General features: G+C 37.1%; 1 protein-coding gene across 6 annotated transcripts in view; it reads left to right on the top strand.

The window, feature by feature from the left end:
- ZEB2 (zinc finger E-box binding homeobox 2) overlaps positions 1 to 20,443 on the top strand; it is a 135,949-nt gene that overhangs the window by 109,591 nt on the left and 5,915 nt on the right. For all 6 annotated transcript variants that reach the window (XM_037027773.1, XM_037027777.1, XM_037027774.1 and 3 more), the window contains 5 exons: positions 7,621 to 7,809; positions 8,492 to 8,706; positions 11,310 to 11,418; positions 12,342 to 14,311; positions 15,664 to 15,844. In XM_037027773.1, coding sequence (XP_036883668.1) covers positions 7,621 to 7,809; positions 8,492 to 8,706; positions 11,310 to 11,418; positions 12,342 to 14,311; positions 15,664 to 15,844 — 2,664 coding nt within the window. The remainder of the gene's footprint in view (positions 1 to 7,620; positions 7,810 to 8,491; positions 8,707 to 11,309; positions 11,419 to 12,341; positions 14,312 to 15,663; positions 15,845 to 20,443) is intronic.

Below are 20,443 nucleotides of genomic sequence, written 5' to 3'. Positions count from 1 at the left end.
ACTGAATTGCTGGGCAAAAACACCTTTCTATATAAACCCTCCAAAATGTAAAATAGTCTAACAATCTTTTTTGTAAAATACTAATTCAAATTTTTAGATTCCACAGTAATGTGAAAGATGATACCTATTATATAATTTCAGAATTTTTTTAAGGCATGGATTTTGTGTGGATACGTAACAATCAAAACCTGCCTAAGGGTTTGAAACGTAACAATCAAAACTGTCTACGCACAATCCCCTAATATAAACCTCACTTTAAAATTAGTCTCTGTCCCTAACTGGGCCACTTCCTGCTGTTTGGGGAGAGATCTGACCCTGCAGAGTAGTATGGATTCCCATCTCCCTGTGCCTTCTGCAAGTCTCTCTCCTAAAGCTCTTACACTTGGGGGACTCTTGTTGGCATCCGAACTTGTGTTCCCCAGAGAAAAGCATGTCAGAGCAGGAGTGGAGAGACTAGCCCAGACACTGTACGAATTCCCAAGAAGAGAAGAAGAACTTTGTCACTCTTGGTGAGCCTTCCTGGCTTTACACACACACACCTCTGTAGCAGTCGGAGGCTCTGGTGGTTTGCCCATGGAGCTGTGTAATGAGAAAACTATCATCCTTTTTCCTCACGGTTGTTTTTTAGATTTCTGGTGCCAATATGTATTTTGGAAGCCTTCTGCAGAAAGGCACACATGCATTTTTAATGAAGAAATGCTTATATTCCATTAATTAGTCAACTTTAAATAAAGTAGCCGTGAGAATTTATATACCTCAACAAATGCTAAGGATGGACTTCTTTAATCTAAAAAATGCAATAGAGATGACTAAATTAAAAAATAATTTTCTGGTTTTTAATCCTCTGAAGTGTTAACAAAGGGACTATTTTTTCAAAAAGGTGGTGAATCCAGTCACCTAGATTTCTGATTGTCCTTTTGCCTGGATGTATGATGTGAGTAAAAGACAGATTATATGATAAGTGCATAATTTCTGTGTTATACTGAGGAAGCACTCATATGTATCTACAAAACATACATATAATGCCCTGCTACATATTTATGCATGTATAAATGTGCACATTTATACTTGTGTATTTCAGAGCCATAAGCATTTCATGTGTGTGTCTCTAAATACGAGAGTCATAGAATGATGAAAACATTATTAGTCAATAGGATTGTGTCCTCCCCCAGCCACACTCTCTGGTGCTAGTAGGCCCTCAATAAACAGTTATTAAGCGAAGGGACGGATGAACGATTCCACTTACATTTTTACATACACTTGCCTTAACCCTTCTACATCCTCCAAGATATTTTCCTTTCCCAAACAATTATTTATTCATGTTGGTGTTTATTAAAATGGTTTAGCATAATATTCAAATATGTTTCTTCATTTTTAATGAAAATTAAAAACATGCTGGGTATTAGACAAGTGATAATAGAGTACCTCATCTTCCTACATGAACACATGCTTGTTACATATAAAGAAGGTAAATGGTGGTGAGGTGATAAAAGTAAAAAGAGGGAAACAAAAAGAGAAAGATCAAGTGTCAAAGTTTCATTGCAATTTAATTACTTATAAATACGATTTACTTAAACTCACCTTTAAGAATCCTTGAGAAGCCCTGGCTGGTGTAGCTCAGTAGATTGAGCGCAGGCCTGCAAACCCCACGATCACGGTTCAATCCCCAGTCAGGGCACATGCCTGGGTTGCAGGCCAGTTCCCAGCAGGGGACTCATGAGAGGCAACCATACATTGATATTCCTCTCCTTTTCTCCCTCCCTTCCCCTCTAAAGATAAAAGAATAAAACCTTTAAAAAAAGAATCTTTGAGAAAGTGTCCTCAGTTACGGGAGATGGAGACAGATTTGAGTACCAGTATATCTCTTATATATAAAGTTCTGTTAACATTGCTTGTTTTTTAAGCAATAATTTTTAAAGTCAGTCTGTAGTGATAACTTACCATTCTTTGTCTAAAATATCAATCTCTAAGCTACACATAAAGGTATTTATGAAAGTATTAATAAGCAACATTAGTAAGAGTGACTATCATATTTATGAGAAATTTGGAGCCTTTTTAACTTATAGGGACCTAGAAATTTACCCTAACAATAATAAAATACACGTGACTATGAGGAAATTTGTTTAATTAATGAAATTCCTCTTTTTAGATAGAGAAAAGTTTAGTTGACCTTAGGGAAGGTTGAGATATTTGCAAGACATCAGGGTAAATTTTAGGACTAAATGCAAAATCTCTGGAGAAGGTATGGGAAGAAATTACTTGAGGTTTCTTGTGAATTTTTATTATGGTTTGATCATAAATACCATGCAAATATCCTTTGTTAGTGTATTTTGGCAGTTCTTCCTAGGAGACCAAGGAGCGAAGAGGATTACTGAAAAAAAAAAAAAGTAAAATGAGGTTGATTTTAGACTAGAAAAATGCAGTGGGGAATTCTGTAACTTTCTAGCCAATTTTCTACCTCATTCCTGTGTCCGCCATACAGTATTATAAAATCCCTGCAAAAAAAGGGAAACTTCCAAATAGAATCAAAACTTAATTTTTCTCAACAATTTCACGAATAACTAAAATTTAATCCCATCATTTGTTCCTCTGCCATAAAAATTAGGGTGACTTGGGGTCTAAGAGACTGAAATACACACGGCCTGCACTTAGAAAAGGGAATTGTCCAGGTCACAGAACCTAAGGAGGGTTGACAGCAGAGTCCCTGGAAGGACAGAGGTGCAGCTTGGCCTCAGAAGCAAATACAGATAAGAATGTATTGTCTGGACCTTCTATCCATGTCTGCTTTTCTCTGTATATCTGCTTCATTCTCTCTCTTCATAAATCTTACTGTACATGGGCTATATCAATTCCTTTGTTCTACATGTTATAGCTGTAGTCACTTGGGGAGGAAAACTTCCTTGAAGCTATCTTCAAAACAAAGTCCTAAAATCATAGGAAAAGGATTTACTGAACTCAATTGGATTTGTTGACTACCCCTGGACCAGTCAATAGTTTGGCCTGGATAATGGAAGCCTAAGATTCGTTCACTTCCAGTGCAACTTCACTCACTGTGATTAGAGGAACAGGATCATGCAATGATGTGACAGCTGCCTGGGGTCTCATAATGCTTGGCAATAGGGAAAATGGCAGCTATTCCTAGGAAAAGGAGAATGTTGTAGTATGGAGCAGGAAAACCGCATGTTACTGGTATCCACAGTAACACCAGGCAATACCCACATTATATCCATGATGGTTATACAATACCTGGTAAATGGAAAGCTAGGTTCTAGCCCACTTAAATGACTCTAGATATTAAGATACATAACTAATAGCATATCTGTACCACATGATAAAAAGTCCTGATGGAGCAAATAGATGTAAATGATTGAGTGTTATCTTCTTCATGAAATTGTTTTTTGAATATTCACCTGAGCCCTATCAAACTTTTCCAAGTACGAAGTCTGTCCAGAAAGTATCCAGCCAGGTAATATGAAAAATGGAGACATTTACTGAAAAAGGTACAAGATACAAGAAACATTGTACATGGGACAATGATGCCTCAGTCCACTTCAAAGTAGGAAGCTCAGGACCTCATACAGTTCTTCCAGTGCCATCATCTGCCCCATCATATTTTCCTGAATCTCACTGATGGTCTGCAATCTCTTTCCTTTCAAAGGTGATTTTAATTTTGGGAAAAGCCAGGATTCGCAGGGCATCAAATTTGGGCTGTAGAGGGGCTGAGTCACCTGGGCGATTTGATACTTTGCCCCAAAACTGCCCAAGACATGCTGCGTGAGTAGGCACATTGTTGTGATGAAGCTGTCAATCACCAGTTGCCCATAGCTGTGGCCTTCTGAATCATCTGAACCATTTCCATGGAAGAGTGCTCAAACTTAATGCAAACTTTGACATAGATTCGTTGCTGTACTCACTCTGTCATTTTGAATGTGACAGCCACAGAGTACACATGCTCACTCAATGGTGCCTGTTGCCCCCACTGACTAGTACAGTGAAGTCGTCATTGTTCACACACACCCGTGCATTCCAGTCCACTCTCTTTGGCTGCCAGGTTACATCCATGTTGTGCAAACCCTTCTCGTTATATAAACAACGGCTGGAATTTTTCCAGATAGACCTCCTATTTATGATCCACACTACAGTTTATCACATAACTGTTCTACAGTTGCTTGAGTAGTAGAACCAAGTTTCTAGCTCAACTGTAAGTATCTTATCTTATGTTTCCTTTTACTAGAAGACTTCTACACCAATATTACTGCTAGGGAAATAATTTATTCCTCATATATTTCATAAATGATTTTTGAGAACCTCCTGACAACATACTCAATGCTCAGGATACAAAGATAATCAAAGATGATCCTAAATTAAAAGAGCACATAATTTGATGTCTTCTGTCCCCATCACACTTGACATAGAAGTCTAGCATGTCCAAATTTGCTCTAGGAAGTAAATTGCCTCTCAAAATACCAGTGGTATATCTACATGCAGTTTAGTTTGCCTATCCAGAAAAATCAGAATTCTTTCCCCTTTTAAGCCAAAAAGGCTATTAATGCAAATCAAATTGAATTTGCATTTGATTACATTTCTGATGGAAACATTCACATGCAAATCAAAATTCATGCAAAGATAGCCAGATAATTCAAATAGTTGCTGAAATATCAAGATAAAATTAGGATGTTAAATGTACATCCATCATGTGCTTACTAGGACCAAGGATCCTCAAGTGGGACAATGTTCTTGAAAAATGTGAATAAATTGTGTCTTGAACATTTAACATTTGAGTAGGTCTGAGTTCAGAAGGAGCTCTACATTACTTTCTACTGCCACGGTACTGAAAAAGAAGTCAGCCATTGGTCAAATCAGTTAAGTTGTTCAAAAGAGGTTCATCTTGGATCTACCATTTTGTGTCCTCTTTTTCTTGCCCTTAAAAACAAAATGTGATTTTTGATAGATCTGAAGTTATCTTGATTATCCAAAACAATCTACAAATAGTTTGTGCAAGTAGGTAGTTGCTTCATGCTTTTTCATGACTTAATGGTACGAGATAAATGGCATCATCAACAATAATCTCCAATAAGTGTGGTTTGGAAAACAGCCATCGCATCATGAGCATACTAGTGGGAATGCGACCTGACTTAACCTTCCAAGAAAATATTTAAGATTTAAGATTCTAAGAAAAGACTTAAGCAAAATTTCAATTTATAAAATCTCAACCCACTATTGAACATTTCAAAACCATATTTGAAGGAAATACAGGTGTTGGAATCACACTGTTGCTCTTGTTACAATTAACAGAAGTTGAAAAAAACAAAAACAGAAGTTGGAGTGGCAAAAGAGAAAGGATTGAGATCACCATATTCAGGATTTAACACTTAGTTTCATAGTCTACAGAATGTAATGCTCCCCATTTCTCTTCCACTCGATCCAATGTATTAGCTTATATATTGCTTCAATACATTATACACTAGCTTATGCATTAACTTCGAGTCTTTTTAGCATTCCAGTGGTCACTGTTCTGATGAAAGTCACCTACCATATATCAAATTTGAAAAACCTGAACTTAAGGGAGGGTCTTAGCCTTCTTACCATCTTTGGCATCCCTAACTCTTCCCCAAGACTAGAGATTTTACTTTGAAGTATCTCTCGATTCTAGCAACTTCTTGTGTAGTCTCTATCACTAATTCCTTAACCTTTATCTTTTTTCATGGCCATGGCAAGAGACTCCTAACTTGTTTCCCAAAATAGACTTTTCTTTTCCTGCAGTCCTTATCACATATAGCCAAACTTTTCATTTAAAAATGCAGATAATCCATAATTTCATCCAACCATCTTTCTTGCTTAACACCCTTCACTGGCTTCCTGTTCCCTCTTAAAATAAAACCCAAACCCTTAACAGGGCTGTCCCGTGCTGCATGGTGTGGTTCCTTCCTGCCTCTTCACCAGGCTATCCCACTGCCCCACTTCCCCTCTCAGCATGCCAGCGGTGTCCTTTTAGCTCCCGAAGTGCCTGTGCTCCTTCCAGGCACCACTGCTCTTCCCCAGCTTCTGAAGTTCACCTTCAGGCATTTTCACTGAATGCCTCCCTGATCTTCCAGACTCTACCATGTCCTCAACAGGCTGCCCCCCTCCATTTCATTGCATTTAAATGAAAAAACATTGAAATATACCTTTATTAAAAGACAAGAATGTTTTTTATAGACTATTAAAGTAGCTTTGAGCTTGCTACTTCTCTCATATCACCATACAACTTCCTGTCCTAATACGTACTTGGGTTTGTAATATTATAGTCATCTTTGAGAGAATGCCACTTGTTTTGCCCACTCCTATGGCTTCCTGAAGGATGAGACCGGGTCTGTTTTTTGCCTATCAAAACAAGACGCGATGACTGTCACATACCAGGCATTCAGTAAATACTTGTTGAATTCATGGAAGGTTCCACTTTCTATTCTCATCTAAATCCACAAGTTGACAATAGTGAAAGCCAAAAATAAAAATAACATAAAAATGGACCAGCTTGCTTGAAGATCACCCTGCCACAAATTACCAAGGAGAATTAGTGTAGCGAGTACTGTGATCTCTTTTGTGGCAGAGAAGGTGAGATGAAGAATACAGTGTTATCAGAGTGAACTGCTCTCAGAAACTATGAAAGTAAAATTCCACCATTAATTGTACAAAGCATTGTACAATTTCTTCACCTACTTATAGTAGAGAATAATGTAACAGCCACTCTCCCAACTCTGTTTTGTCAATAAAATTTTTTATTTAGGATATTTAAGCCACAGCTTATTTTAGAAATATATCTAGTAAGTTCAAATAAACACAGTCTTGTAACAAATTGCTAAAGTTGATTTACAACTATTATTCATTTAATGGGAATAGAGTCATAATTACAAAATTAAAAAAATAATACCAAATGCATACAGCCACATAGCCACTTTCTTAACTTATTTTACAACTTTGTATTTTATTCCTATCAGTCATGGGCTTAATGTTGTTATCAGTGGCTTTAAAATACCAAACAACATACTGAAATTTTAGGAAAAGATAAACTGCCACATTCCATGATTTTTAAAAAAAGTCACACGATTATCTCTCTAGGAATATCTGCCTTTTCACATCTGTCTCAGAGCGTGCGGTCCTGGTCCTCTGTGACATTCAAAGTGGATGGTTCAGAGCTTCTATTTAGCAACAGGATGTATTTGTGGTTAGGGACGTTAAGTTTAGTGGAAAAAACATTTAAATATACCTTTATTAAAAGGCAAGAATGTTTTTTATAGACTATTAAAGTAGCTTTGAGCTTAATACTTAGGAATCTTAGAATGTAGTTCTGTTTTTTAAAACAAAATCCCTGAAAATGATATGTGAGTCATGTGGACTAGTATTCCTGGAAGAAAATAAAATATACCTATTTAACTTAAAGTCAAGTCCCCCTTTTTGGATATATTATAAGAATAAACAATTAACCAATAGCCAGTCATCTGCAACATTTCTTACAACTAAACTAGGTATTTGTACTCTTTTTGTCAGCTTTAATATTTCTTAGTAGCAATGATGTCAGCAGACTTGGGTGCCTCAGAAGAAGATCCTGAAAACACAATTCTTCTCCTTTTATGATTTCAGTTAAGAATGCAAATTGCACATCAGACTTTGAGGAATACTTTGCCAAAAGAAAACTGGAGGAGCGCGACGTCCATGCAGTCAGCATCGAGGAGTACCTTCAGCGCAGTGACACAGCCATTATTTACCCAGAAGCCCCCGAGGAACTGTCTCGCCTTGGCACGCCAGAGGCCAATGGGCAAGAAGAAAATGGTGAGGCTGTAATTCATTTTTAGCCACTACACTGACCTCTGCAGCTGTTACAATTACAAATGCACTACATGCCTGGGTGTTTACCTTAAAATTTGAAGAACAGCTGCAGAGGCATGGAATTTCATGAGCAAAGATTAGAACTGTAATTTTAGGGTATTGTGAAATTTTTTTTGTCAGCAAATTTGTGTCATTTGTACATCCAATAAAGAACAAGAACAATTAGAGCCTATTTCTATGAGATAAAAATATCTACATTAATTCCTATCTTTCTGAAATATTTCACTTTTGAAAGAAAAAAAAAGTTTAGAGATACTGACCCTAACCTTCTGTTCTTTACGGACACCTGACAAGCTCCCTGAATTCCTGAGTCATATGTGGCTACAGGCGTACTGCGAACTGTCAGTCACCTAAAAAGAAGCTCCTCATTTATCAGCTGTTTAAATTTCCCCCAAAAAGCTCAAGTAATTAATTAATTTTCTGGCGCAGCGTGAGCTGATTCCGACAAGTCTGCCCTGGGTGTGCGAGGGGACTGGTGTGCGCGGAGGCCGAGTGCAATGATGGCACTCTCGTGGAGCAGATTGCAGTGATTCCTGTCATACCATCCCGGGCAGTCAGCCCATTAGCTGCCATTGATTTACTGACCTTTTGGCCTGCTTCTCTCCCTCTCGTCTCTCGGCTACAGACCTGCCACCTGGAACTCCAGATGCTTTTGCCCAACTGCTGACCTGCCCCTACTGCGACCGAGGCTACAAGCGCTTGACATCACTGAAGGAGCACATCAAGTACCGCCACGAGAAGAATGAAGAGAACTTCTCCTGCCCTCTGTGTAGCTACACGTTTGCCTACCGCACCCAGCTCGAGCGGCATATGGTGACGCACAAGCCAGGGACAGATCAGGTGGGGGGTTGGTTTTAAGTGATTTCTTTCTATAATAACCCCTTAGAGAAACGATATTGCTTTGATTGGCAATCATTATTAATTTTTCATGGCATTTTGAAGATGCAGATCTTTTAATGGTAATAGCTTTAATTGAGGTCTAAATGATTTTTTGATGGTCTCTTCTAATATGATTTAATAGTCTTATGTTCACGATCGAATGAGTGTGTTAATTTCTAATTTAGAAATTTTATTTGCACTTTAACTTGACTTTAGTTTCATTTTTATGTTCCACAAAAAGTGAATGAAATTGTAGCATTTTAATTATACATTATTAAACATCTCAGCAATTTTAATTCCATTTTTCACCCAGTTTTACTTGGAAAAAAATTTTTTCCCAGAGGTTCTAAGTCATGGTAAAAGAAATGTGTATTCCTTTCATTTGTCATGTAACACCTTCAATTACTTAGAGTATTTTTACAAACTGTTACTAGTATATGAAATCTAATTAAGTGTTTTAAAGAAAAATTTAAAAAGCATATATGTGTATATATTAAAAGTAAACTGGATTACTATTAAAATGTTAGATGTACATTAAAACGATCCCATCTTCATACCCACATTTATTACTGAATGTTAAAATTAATCTGACTCCTTTGGCTTACTTGTGTTAAAAATAAAAATTCTCTCTTTGACAGGTAAGCACAGGTTCTTAAATCCTTAAAATAATTGAATAGAATAGATTCACAGTGTCTCTTAAATGTTTCAGCAAAACTGCTCTCTCTGTCCTCCTGGGAGAGCTGACTGCAGGCCAGTGTGGGGAGGTGTTCAGAGGGTAACAGCAATGGTGTGCCTCAGGGCCCAACCACTGGCCCTCCAGAGTTGGAATCGCCCTGGATAAGCTTTGCCACCATACCTGTTTTAAAAATTATTAAACAGGATATTCTACAAAATTCTCAAGTTTTTTTTTTTCTTATGGGCTTTCTTTTCTTTGACAGAGGAAAATGAGAACAAGCAAACAATCAAACAATGAGGATGACACTGTATTATGGCATTTTACTATTTTAAGAGATCAGTCCATGTAAATCATCCCATTTATGTCTAATTGAGCTTGTCACCTGAATGTTTTTGAAAGTTCAGTTATAAAAACTATGCTTGCATAGTTACGCTTATGTAACAGTTTATCTCCCCTTGCTTATATGCACAAGAACTCTAGGAAAAAAAAGTGCCTAGATATTTATCTAGCATAACTGCTTTAAATTTCACATGCAGAAGTGTGATTGTGTTGGCGCATTATGAATGGTAGCTTTGGTGTTGAAAAGTCCCCTCATTTGCTCATGGCATTTACAATTAGTAAATTAAAATGATTGTATCATATTAACAGTGGCACAACTAAAGTTTATAGTAGTCCTCTGAGGGCTGTGGGGGGAGACAAAGCAGCTGTTGCTGTTTGTTTATGCAACTCAGCAACATATGAGCGCTGGTCCCTCAATGGCGCTCCGCGGGCTGGGCTCTGCTTGATCTTTGAAGGTTGCTGCTGTTTGAACAAACCTCCCTGTGTCCCATGTAACACCATCTGTCTCACTAGGAATGTGGGAAGATTCAGCACACCCTAGCAGTTGTCATACCGTTTCTGTGCTGTCTTTTTGCAAAAGGCTTTTGTGTCATTGCTGCTTGAAAAAGGCTGACCTCCTACCTTGTGCATCCAGAGTGGATGACTGTATTTCTTTTTTCTTCAGAATTCGAAGTCACAGTGCTTTTTCCCCCCTTGTTCAAAAAGGTCAGCTGTGTTTGATTATATCTTCACTGCTTTTAACTCGTCTTTTCAGCAAACTTTTTTTTTTCCTTTTTGGTCCCTACTCCCTAGCACACTACTAAAAAGGAAAATGGAAAAGTCGTTGAAGTCTTTCCTACTGGCCTGTGATAAAACTGCTCAAGCAGCTAGAACCCAAGATGTTGTCTCTCCCATTTGATAATGAATCACATCTGATATGCAACGCCTCAGGAAAAAGAGGGTTCACATTTGCTACCAGCACAGTGAAGGGGATATTTAAACATGCTTATCGTGTAATGAAATATTTATAGTTTAGGATTTATTTTTGTTTGTGGGAAGTGTTTTCTTTCTTCTTCAAATCTGGTATTGCTTCAGTATAAGATACGCCTTTACCTTGATATGGAAAATTTGATGAAAGTATTAGTGTGAGGAGTTATTAGGGGACAATTTAGAATTTTCAGGATAATATTTTTTTTCTTGACAAAACAGTTACATTCCAACAGAGAATCTTCAGATTTTACAATTTTTAGTAAACAGAGAACCACGAACATTTTCACAATTAGGTTTTCTCATCTCAAAAGGCTCAAAGAAACATTTTGGAAGACACATTACAGAGATAATTCTGAAGCAAGTGTTGGATGCACATGTGAAACCACTTTTTTTTAAAATTTGTTCCAATTTTATTGCCAACATTATCACTTTTATTGCAACTCTGAAAGACTGGGCAAATAAATAAACATGCACTCAAACCTTTTGGCCTGCCCAAAAAAGAGGCCTTTTAAAAATATTTGTAACAAATTTCCTTTGTTCCTCCCGCGCAAAACTGATGTCAGTCTCTCTCCTTTTCTAGCACCAAATGCTGACCCAAGGAGCAGGTAATCGCAAGTTCAAGTGCACAGAGTGCGGAAAGGCCTTCAAATATAAACACCACCTGAAAGAACACCTGCGAATTCACAGTGGTGAGTAGCAGAGGTGCTGGTGTTCACATTTGCATTCTGTTTCATTAGGGCAGTTTTAACAGACTGCTTAAAATCTACACAATCTTGTTTGTAGCTTTTTGGAACTGCCCATTTATGTCATAAACTATGTGTGTCTGCTTTACCTTCATGAGACTTATTGTTACCACCAATAGCATGAGCTTGTAGTAAGCGCGGGGAGGAGTGCTTATAGTTTCCATAAACTGCAAATGTGTTGACTTATCACAAAATATAGAAGCTTCTTTTTGTCCTTTTAAAAGCCCTTCACCAGACAAAATATTTTTGACCTGGTCACATTCTGAAGGATATTCATTTTTGATACCTAACCATGAAAGAAAAAAATTGAAGAATTTTGGAAACGAGCTTTTGTACGATACGCAGTTCTTGATTCTTGAGAGCTGTATATTATTACAGAACAAAACCCTGCGGCCGAGACCTCTCCTTTATAACTATTTTGTTAGCTCTGCCAAGCGCTTTATTACCAAATTGGATGCTATTCAAAGGACTGGTTGGATTGGTAGAATCAATGGAATCTCCACAGAGTTGATTAAAGCCATGGCTACACTTCCCTTTAAATACTGTGACATCTTTATTGTGCTATTGACCACACATTAATCTGACACTGTGTTTAAATAGGAGGCTGCCGATGGCAAGACAAGATTTGGAATCTTGGCGGAAAAAGGCACAGATAGCCCTCACCTTCCACTGTTAACATCTTGAATTATATCTTCTCAGGGTAGATAAAGCCCAGAAACAGTTATGGCCACATAATTCTAATCTAAGCACCTAGAGTGCAGAGGTACCTCACTGTGTTCCTTTCCTTTAGTTTAACAGATTCTTGTGTTGGTAGACAATTGCAGTCATTAACCAAAGAAATGCAATGTTAATTTTAATTGTCATTCTAGGTGAAAAACCCTACGAGTGCCCAAACTGCAAGAAACGTTTCTCCCATTCTGGTTCCTACAGTTCACACATCAGCAGCAAGAAATGTATTGGTTTAATCTCTGTAAATGGCCGAATGAGAAACAATATCAAGACGGGTTCTTCCCCTAATTCCGTTTCTTCTTCTCCTACTAATTCAGCCATTACCCAATTAAGAAACAAATTGGAGAATGGAAAACCACTCAGTATGTCTGAACAAACAGGCCTACTTAAAATTAAAACAGAACCACTAGACTTCAATGACTATAAAGTTCTTATGGCCACACACGGGTTTAGTGGCACTAGTCCCTTTATGAATGGCGCACTTGGAGCCACCAGCCCTTTAGGAGTTCATCCATCTGCTCAGAGTCCAATGCAGCACTTAGGTGTAGGGATGGATGCCCCTTTACTTGGATTTCCCACCATGAATAGTAATTTAAGTGAGGTACAAAAGGTTCTACAGATTGTGGACAATACGGTTTCCAGGCAAAAAATGGACTGCAAGGCCGAAGAAATTTCCAAGTTGAAAGGTTATCACATGAAGGATCCATGTTCTCAACCTGAGGAACAAGGAGTTACCTCTCCTAATATTCCACCCGTAGGTCTTCCAGTAGTAAGTCATAATGGTGCCACTAAAAGTATTATTGACTACACGTTAGAAAAAGTCAACGAAGCCAAAGCTTGCCTCCAGAGCTTGACTACTGACTCGAGGAGACAGATCAGTAATATAAAGAAAGAGAAGCTGCGTACTCTAATAGATTTGGTCACCGATGATAAGATGATTGAGAACCACAGCATAGCCACTCCATTCTCATGCCAGTTCTGTAAAGAAAGTTTTCCTGGCCCCATTCCCTTGCATCAGCATGAACGTTATCTTTGTAAAATGAATGAAGAGATCAAGGCAGTCCTGCAACCTCATGAAAACATAGCCCCCAACAAAGCCGGAGTTTTTGTTGATAATAAAGCCCTCCTCTTGTCATCTGTACTTTCTGAGAAAGGAATGACAAGCCCCATCAACCCGTACAAGGACCACATGTCTGTACTGAAAGCATATTATGCTATGAACATGGAGCCCAACTCTGATGAACTGCTGAAAATTTCCATTGCTGTGGGCCTTCCTCAGGAATTTGTGAAGGAATGGTTTGAGCAACGAAAAGTCTACCAGTATTCAAATTCCAGGTCCCCATCACTGGAAAGGAACTCCAAGCCGTTAGCTCCCAGCAGTAACCCTCCCACGAAAGACTCTTTATTACCCAGGTCTCCTGTAAAGCCCATGGACTCCATAACATCACCATCTATAGCAGAGCTCCACAACAGTGTTACGAATTGTGATCCTCCTCTCAGGCTAACAAAACCTTCCCATTTTACCAATATTAAAACAGTTGAAAAATTGGACCACTCAAGGAGTAACACTCCTTCTCCCCTAAATCTTTCCTCCACATCTTCTAAAAACTCCCACAGTAGTTCTTACACTCCAAACAGCTTCTCTTCCGAGGAGCTCCAGGCTGAGCCATTGGACTTGTCATTACCAAAACAAATGAAAGAACCCAAAAGTATTATAGCCACAAAGAACAAAACAAAAGCTAGCAGCATAAATTTAGACCATAACAGTATTTCTTCATCATCTGAAAACTCAGATGAGCCTTTAAACTTGACTTTTATCAAGAAGGAGTTTTCAAATTCAAATAATCTGGACAACAAAAGCACTAATGCAGTGTTCGGCATGAACCCATTTAGTGCCAAACCTTTATACACAGCTCTTCCTCCACAAAGCGCATTTCCCCCAGCCACTTTCATGCCACCAGTCCAGACCAGCATCCCTGGGCTACGACCATACCCGGGACTGGATCAGATGAGCTTCCTACCACATATGGCCTATACCTACCCAACTGGAGCAGCTACTTTTGCTGATATGCAGCAAAGGAGAAAGTACCAACGGAAACAAGGATTTCAGGTAATGAGGCATGTCTTTTGCTGTGAAAAGAGGAGATGAAAATACCATGATATTGTGTACATGCTTATAGGAGGAAAATGTTAGTAAAAAGAATTGAGTGCTATGGTTTCAGCAGAGAAGCTTGTTTTACCTTGAACCTAAACTAGAAAATTAAATAGAGAAAGAGCAGAACATTAAAGTATTTAAGCACATTTGCCTTTGCCTTCAAAAAGATAAAAAGCTTAACATTTATTTTTGAGGTTTGTTTAAAGCTATCCATCTACTTTTAGGATTATACTTTGATAACAATATTTGCTATAACTTACATGGATGCTAAACCCACAGATACACCTTTACAGATGTTCACAATTTGAATGTATAACTTTGATAATTGCTTGGTTTTATTGAGAATAGTTTGAAGAGTGTTTTAAAAAGTATTCTGCACATTCCACCTGACTTTTTCTGTGATTTTCAAACTAGTGAATAATTTATGGTTTTTCAAATATACAAGCAGGTATGTCTTAACATCATGGAAACTAGTGCCTGTGTGCAAAACAAGAGCATAAGTAACAAGGCACCTCTGTAACAGCTGCCCCACTATTCCAATTTTCAGTACTGCTGCCCTCTCCGTAAATGTATTTAAGCCTATTTAATCTTCTTTAATATTAATTAGCGCACACGTAGTCTAAGAAAACTGAACTGCGGACTAGCAAATGGAAATGTATGCTATCATGCAAGTTTGCACTCCTTTGGATCAAGACAAAATAAATATCAAGAAATTTAATAATTTACTGACCCACATTTATTATTGCTCAATGCTGAAGGCTGTTTTAACACAGATAGAACATTGATAAAAAGTGTTATTAATATTCCCTGTTTCAAATTAGAAAATTAAATATAAAAATAGAGCTTGAGGCCTTTACTGGGTAGACATACATTTAAACAGATTGCATAATAATAACATTTTGTACCTAAATATAAAATTCAATTAAAATGGGGTTTCTGCAGCTACAGATCATTTCTAAAATTAAGCACATTGGAAAATGCACAAATTCAGATGTTGAATTTTCACTCATGGATATTTCCTGATATAAAGAAAATTAAGGATTTTTGAAAATTTCATTTTTTCTCACCTTCAAAATTAACCATTTTTTATCCCTGAAAAACAATGAGTTTCACCTTCTAGGGAGACAAAGTTTATATTTTTGTTGAAATGTGATATTTCATGTATTGTTTGTGGAAAGTAAAAAATGTAATAAAAAAGAACTACATTCATTAATAGCAAGTACTATGATGTTCTCCAACCTCTGCAAGGTTGTTTGGTGTAAATACAAAGAGAAGAGACTGTGTTGAACTATTTGTTTATATCACAGGGAGAATTGCTTGATGGAGCACAAGACTACATGTCAGGCCTAGATGACATGACAGACTCCGACTCCTGTCTGTCTCGAAAGAAGATCAAGAAGACAGAGAGTGGCATGTATGCGTGTGACTTATGTGACAAGACATTCCAGAAAAGCAGTTCCCTTCTGCGACACAAATACGAACACACAGGTATGAGTGACTTTCACTAGCTAGTTAGAGCTTCCTGGCCTGCTGTACATTTCATAATATTGAATGAGTACACTTGTGCAACATAAGATGCAACATATGCTGATACCTTCAACAAGGAAGAAATAATGCCTTTGCCTAGCTCAGTAAGACTTTTTTTGTTGCCTGTTTATTGGATCACTTATGTGTTTGTGATTATGCTTATCTTTCTGTCTTCTGAGTTAATCTGTATGCCAAATTCACAAATTATGTCAAAGGAATATTTAAATGGCCAGGGCAATGAAATGGCACAACCCAAGCCAGGTATTTAAAATATCTCCTAATGAATGAACCTACATATGAAAAAATTTAATACCAAAAAGTTTAGTCAATGCTGTATTAATTTCATCATACAAAAAGTAAGTAAGCCATGATTTGGGGGTGATTCTGTTTAGGATTTATAAATTACCCATATTTTGAATAACATAAAAGTGCTAGTTCTATGAAAGAAAAGGTATAAGCAATGTAATTGGTCAAATGAGCTACTGAAATGACTTACATTTAGAAGATTAAAATAAAACTTTCTAAATTTCATTAGTTTATTTCTAATACAGAAAAGTTATAGAGTTGAAAAGATGGCAACATAATTCTCCCCTTTGAGTAGAAAGAAAGTGGGTTAATTTTTAAGAAGAAAGGTGGAGTACCATAATGAGATGCAAAATTCGTTGCCACAATCCAAGACCTGATCTACAACTCTGTGTGGAAGCGACATTGTGTTCCCTCTCTCCTCCTTGTCCCTCCACCCTTCACCGCAGAGGAAGTGGGCCTCATCCCTGTCTTTAACCCATCTCCAACTTTTCTCCACTAGAAATTTGGCATGCTGCACTGATCCTAGATGGGGAAAGAAAGAGTGTAGGATTTCAGTCAAAATATTGGCAGGGGAAAATTATAGAAAAATTCTCATTTTAAAACAGGAAGTCTAATGTCAAACATTTTAATATAGGGGGGAAAATTAACCTAGCATTAATGTTTTGGGTAGAAAGTGATGAAGAGACAAGTAAGAAGAAAAAGAAAAAACAAGAAATGGGTATGCTTTCTCTCATCTTCTGGTCTCAGTACATGGTTCCCTTGGGAAGCTCTTGTGCTCATCATCTCCCCTTTTTCCTCACTGGGCATGTGCAGGAGGCAGCACCAGGGACCAGAAAGAGCTTGAGAGTGGCGGGGGGAGGAGGTATGTTGCTTGAGTTCTATAACATGAAGTGTTGAGGGTTAATGTGAAGAGAACAAGGTTGATAAATAACAGTGCTCTTACTCCAATCCAGTTTTCTTTTCCTTCAGCTGTCTGATATTAATTGCTATTATTTTAGTAGTTCAACCTAAGATACTTTAATGACCATCTAATTTGAGTAGCAGATCCCAATAGTTTTTATGCTTGTGTGATATAATTCAGTTTGGTATGTCAAAATTTTCCTACATTTGTCTTTTTTAAGAGCTATCATAGATATTTTTTCTAGTACCGAGTCCTATTTAAGTATTTTTAGAGTAAAGATATTTTCATACTTAAATTTACTTTAATATTTTAATCAACCTCAAATATATTTTTATTTCATTATTCAGCTACAATAGGCACATCACTGAAGGCATCTTTCCCTCTCTGATTGGTTTTATTATATGACCATATGCAAACTCTATCATTTACTACATGGTGAGTGTAAAACTTTTATTTTAGTGAGGGCTATCATACATATTGACATCCAGTCAATATTTTTTATAAATTACATAGTCCATAAATTTCATAGGCATACAGATAGTTGAGAGACCCAAAAGTTGACAAACACAAATATGCATGATCAATTTGAAAAATAAACTGTATTTTTAAAAATAAAAATATTCTGGTCCTTTAAGATGTCAGAAGATGTGCTGCCTAGAAACAATGCCTAGCAACAAGATGCTAACCATCCAATGGTTTCTCTAGCAGTGTAATTAATTATCCTCCTGTTGGATTCCCAGCTTGTCAGTTTCCGGTGTGTTAACTTTTTGGTCTCTTGACCAAACATCTCATGTCGTTGCTACTGTCAGTGTATTAGCTTTCATCAAAGTGAAGTTCTTCATAAATTTTTCTATCTTCATGATATGTGTGGAAATATAGTCCATTTTCCTTCCCTAATTGGGCCCTACAAGCCTTTTATTTCTTTGTATTAATCACCAGTAATACTTTAAGACTGTAATACTAAGAACATTATAAGTGCAAACAGTGTTTGGTTGATTGCTTCTAAGGTTGGGAAATGAAGTTGAGTCATCATCTGATAATATGTTGATTATGAATGTATCATTGACAAAGTGCTTATTACATGTCCACAATTTAACATACAGAAGAGTTTGATTTAAGAAGGAATTTATGAACTACTTGTTTTTGTGATCTTGTACCCTTTTCCTTGACCTGTTTAACTTATTCTTAGGCAGACATGATAAATTTTCTTTACCAATGGTGTGTTGCTTGCTTGCTTTTCCTGGGACCTGGGCTTGAGGCAGAAGCAAAAAAAACAAACAAAAAAAACAAAAAACACTACATAAATGTTGACTTCAATAGGATGAATTGTCACAAACAAGTACTGAGAAATAAAAAGTCTGAAACCCTTATTAAATACTGCTAAGAACTCATTTGTATTCCACTAAAATTTAAATCTGACATTTATTGAGTACTTTCTCTATTGAGACATTGAGGTAGGTGCTTTTAATCCCACCTTATTTAGAAAAGTAATAAAAATGTTTCTGCTTTTAAACAGATAAAGTGGAAGTTTTAAATAAATTACTAGTCAATTTTATTCTCAGTTATATGATAATGTTTTTCATACCACAGAGCTTCCATTTATAACTTCAGTTACCATTCTAGCTGCCAGGTGAATCATGAACCTCAACATTAGAAAAAAAATTACCCTAAAAAAGCTTTAATCATTCAATGGCAGTTTGGATGTTTTTTTTTGAATTTTATTCATGTGGAAATTTAATTCTAGGATGTCTTGATTTGAATAGGGCAAACCAATCAAACAAGTTAAGAAGAGGTGAATGTCCAAACTGTTCCTGTTTAAATTGAATTTACTAAATGCTTAGCAGTGAAACTTCAGGAGATTTAGTGCAAGGTATAGGTCAAAATTCCCCACCCTTCACTCCCAGATTCTGTTTTTTACATAGTATAATAGCTGAGCATTTATTTTATTCTTTCAGATTGTCCATTAATAATTCAGAATTAATATACAGGGTCCAGCAAAAGTAAGGCCTACTTGAATGTGGTTGGTAGGATAATAATATGGATGTAATAATTTATAGTTTTAATTTGAACATTTTACCTAAAATGTCATATGGTGTGCTTGAGTGTGATATTGTTGTGTCACAGAGTTACATGCTTATGAGGTTGGAAATAAAAAGGGGCATTATTTGTGTCAGACCCTGTATTTTGATTGTAAGCATATTTTTTATCCTCAAAGGAACTCCCTGAAAATTTGCTGCCTGTAACTATAGAATATCTATGCAATACACTGCAGTTTAGTGGGTTTCCCCCAAGCATTTCTAACAGGCCCTGAAACTTGTCCTAGAGAGTGCTCATTCTTGCTAAGGACACTGCTTTGTGTTTTGTTCCTTTGGAAAAGAGAGAGCTGTATCAACTGTGATGTTCATTCAAAATTATTCACACAGCCAATCCTGAAATGACCTCTCTAGTGGACTTTTTTGTGCCCCTGACCTGATGAGATATTAGTATCTAAAGGAGGTTGTAGGACAGTTCTAGCGATATGCTCTGTAGCAACTAAAGCACCAAGAAATGTTTCATCTGCAATTTTTCTTCTCTCCATTCAGCTGTCTTTCTTCCACTTACTCTGTTCCTGATTCCTGCATCTTGCTTACAACTTGGAAAATTACTGAAAATGTATCAATGGATGCAAATAAAAGGATCTAACATTAAATAGGTGCTTACAACGTAAGCACTCTATATGAAACACTCTATTTACCTATACTATCTCATTTACTCCTATGCCCAGTCCACAAGTTAGGTTCCCAAATGCTTTTCCTCTTACCGACAAGGTCCTTGGTCCTTAGAGAGTTTAACATACCTAAGAATGCACAGCTGGTCATAAAAGGTAGATTTAAACTCAAGCAATCAGACTCCAGAACCCATCTCCCCTATTGGACACCACACTGCCCTGTCCCTGTGAATAAAATTGCCACTGGCAGAACAGAATCTTATCCTTGCTTCTGATACCATCCTTTTCTTTAAGGCCCTGCACCATCCAAGAGAGACCAAATTTGTATATAGCAACTTCAAGTTTCCTAGGAGGCCAAAACCTCTGTCTTTTTCCCAAATACGCTTCTGCTTCCTCTTAAATGACCTTCCCACCATGATCATCTTATCAAACGGAAAAGCATACCATCTTTCCAGACTCTTGGCATTCCATCAGAGAGTTCTCTTTTCTGTTATCCAGTTTACCCCATTTGAAACATCTTTCTTAAAGTTGAGGACTGGTTCTTGTGTGGTTTGAATTGTACCTTTCTTTTTTGGACTGATAGCTACAGATGAGAAGTAGATTACAAGAATCTTATTTTCAATACAAGGAGTAGTCACCAACAATT

This window comes from Sturnira hondurensis, unplaced genomic scaffold, assembly GCF_014824575.4.
Source record: "Sturnira hondurensis isolate 20B ecotype Veracruz unplaced genomic scaffold, ASM1482457v3 Scaffold0019428, whole genome shotgun sequence".
In the NCBI taxonomy this organism is placed as follows: domain Eukaryota; kingdom Metazoa; phylum Chordata; class Mammalia; order Chiroptera; family Phyllostomidae; genus Sturnira; species Sturnira hondurensis.
The sequence above is the reverse complement of the archived record's forward strand: the minus strand, read 5'-3'. Positions and strand labels throughout refer to the sequence as shown.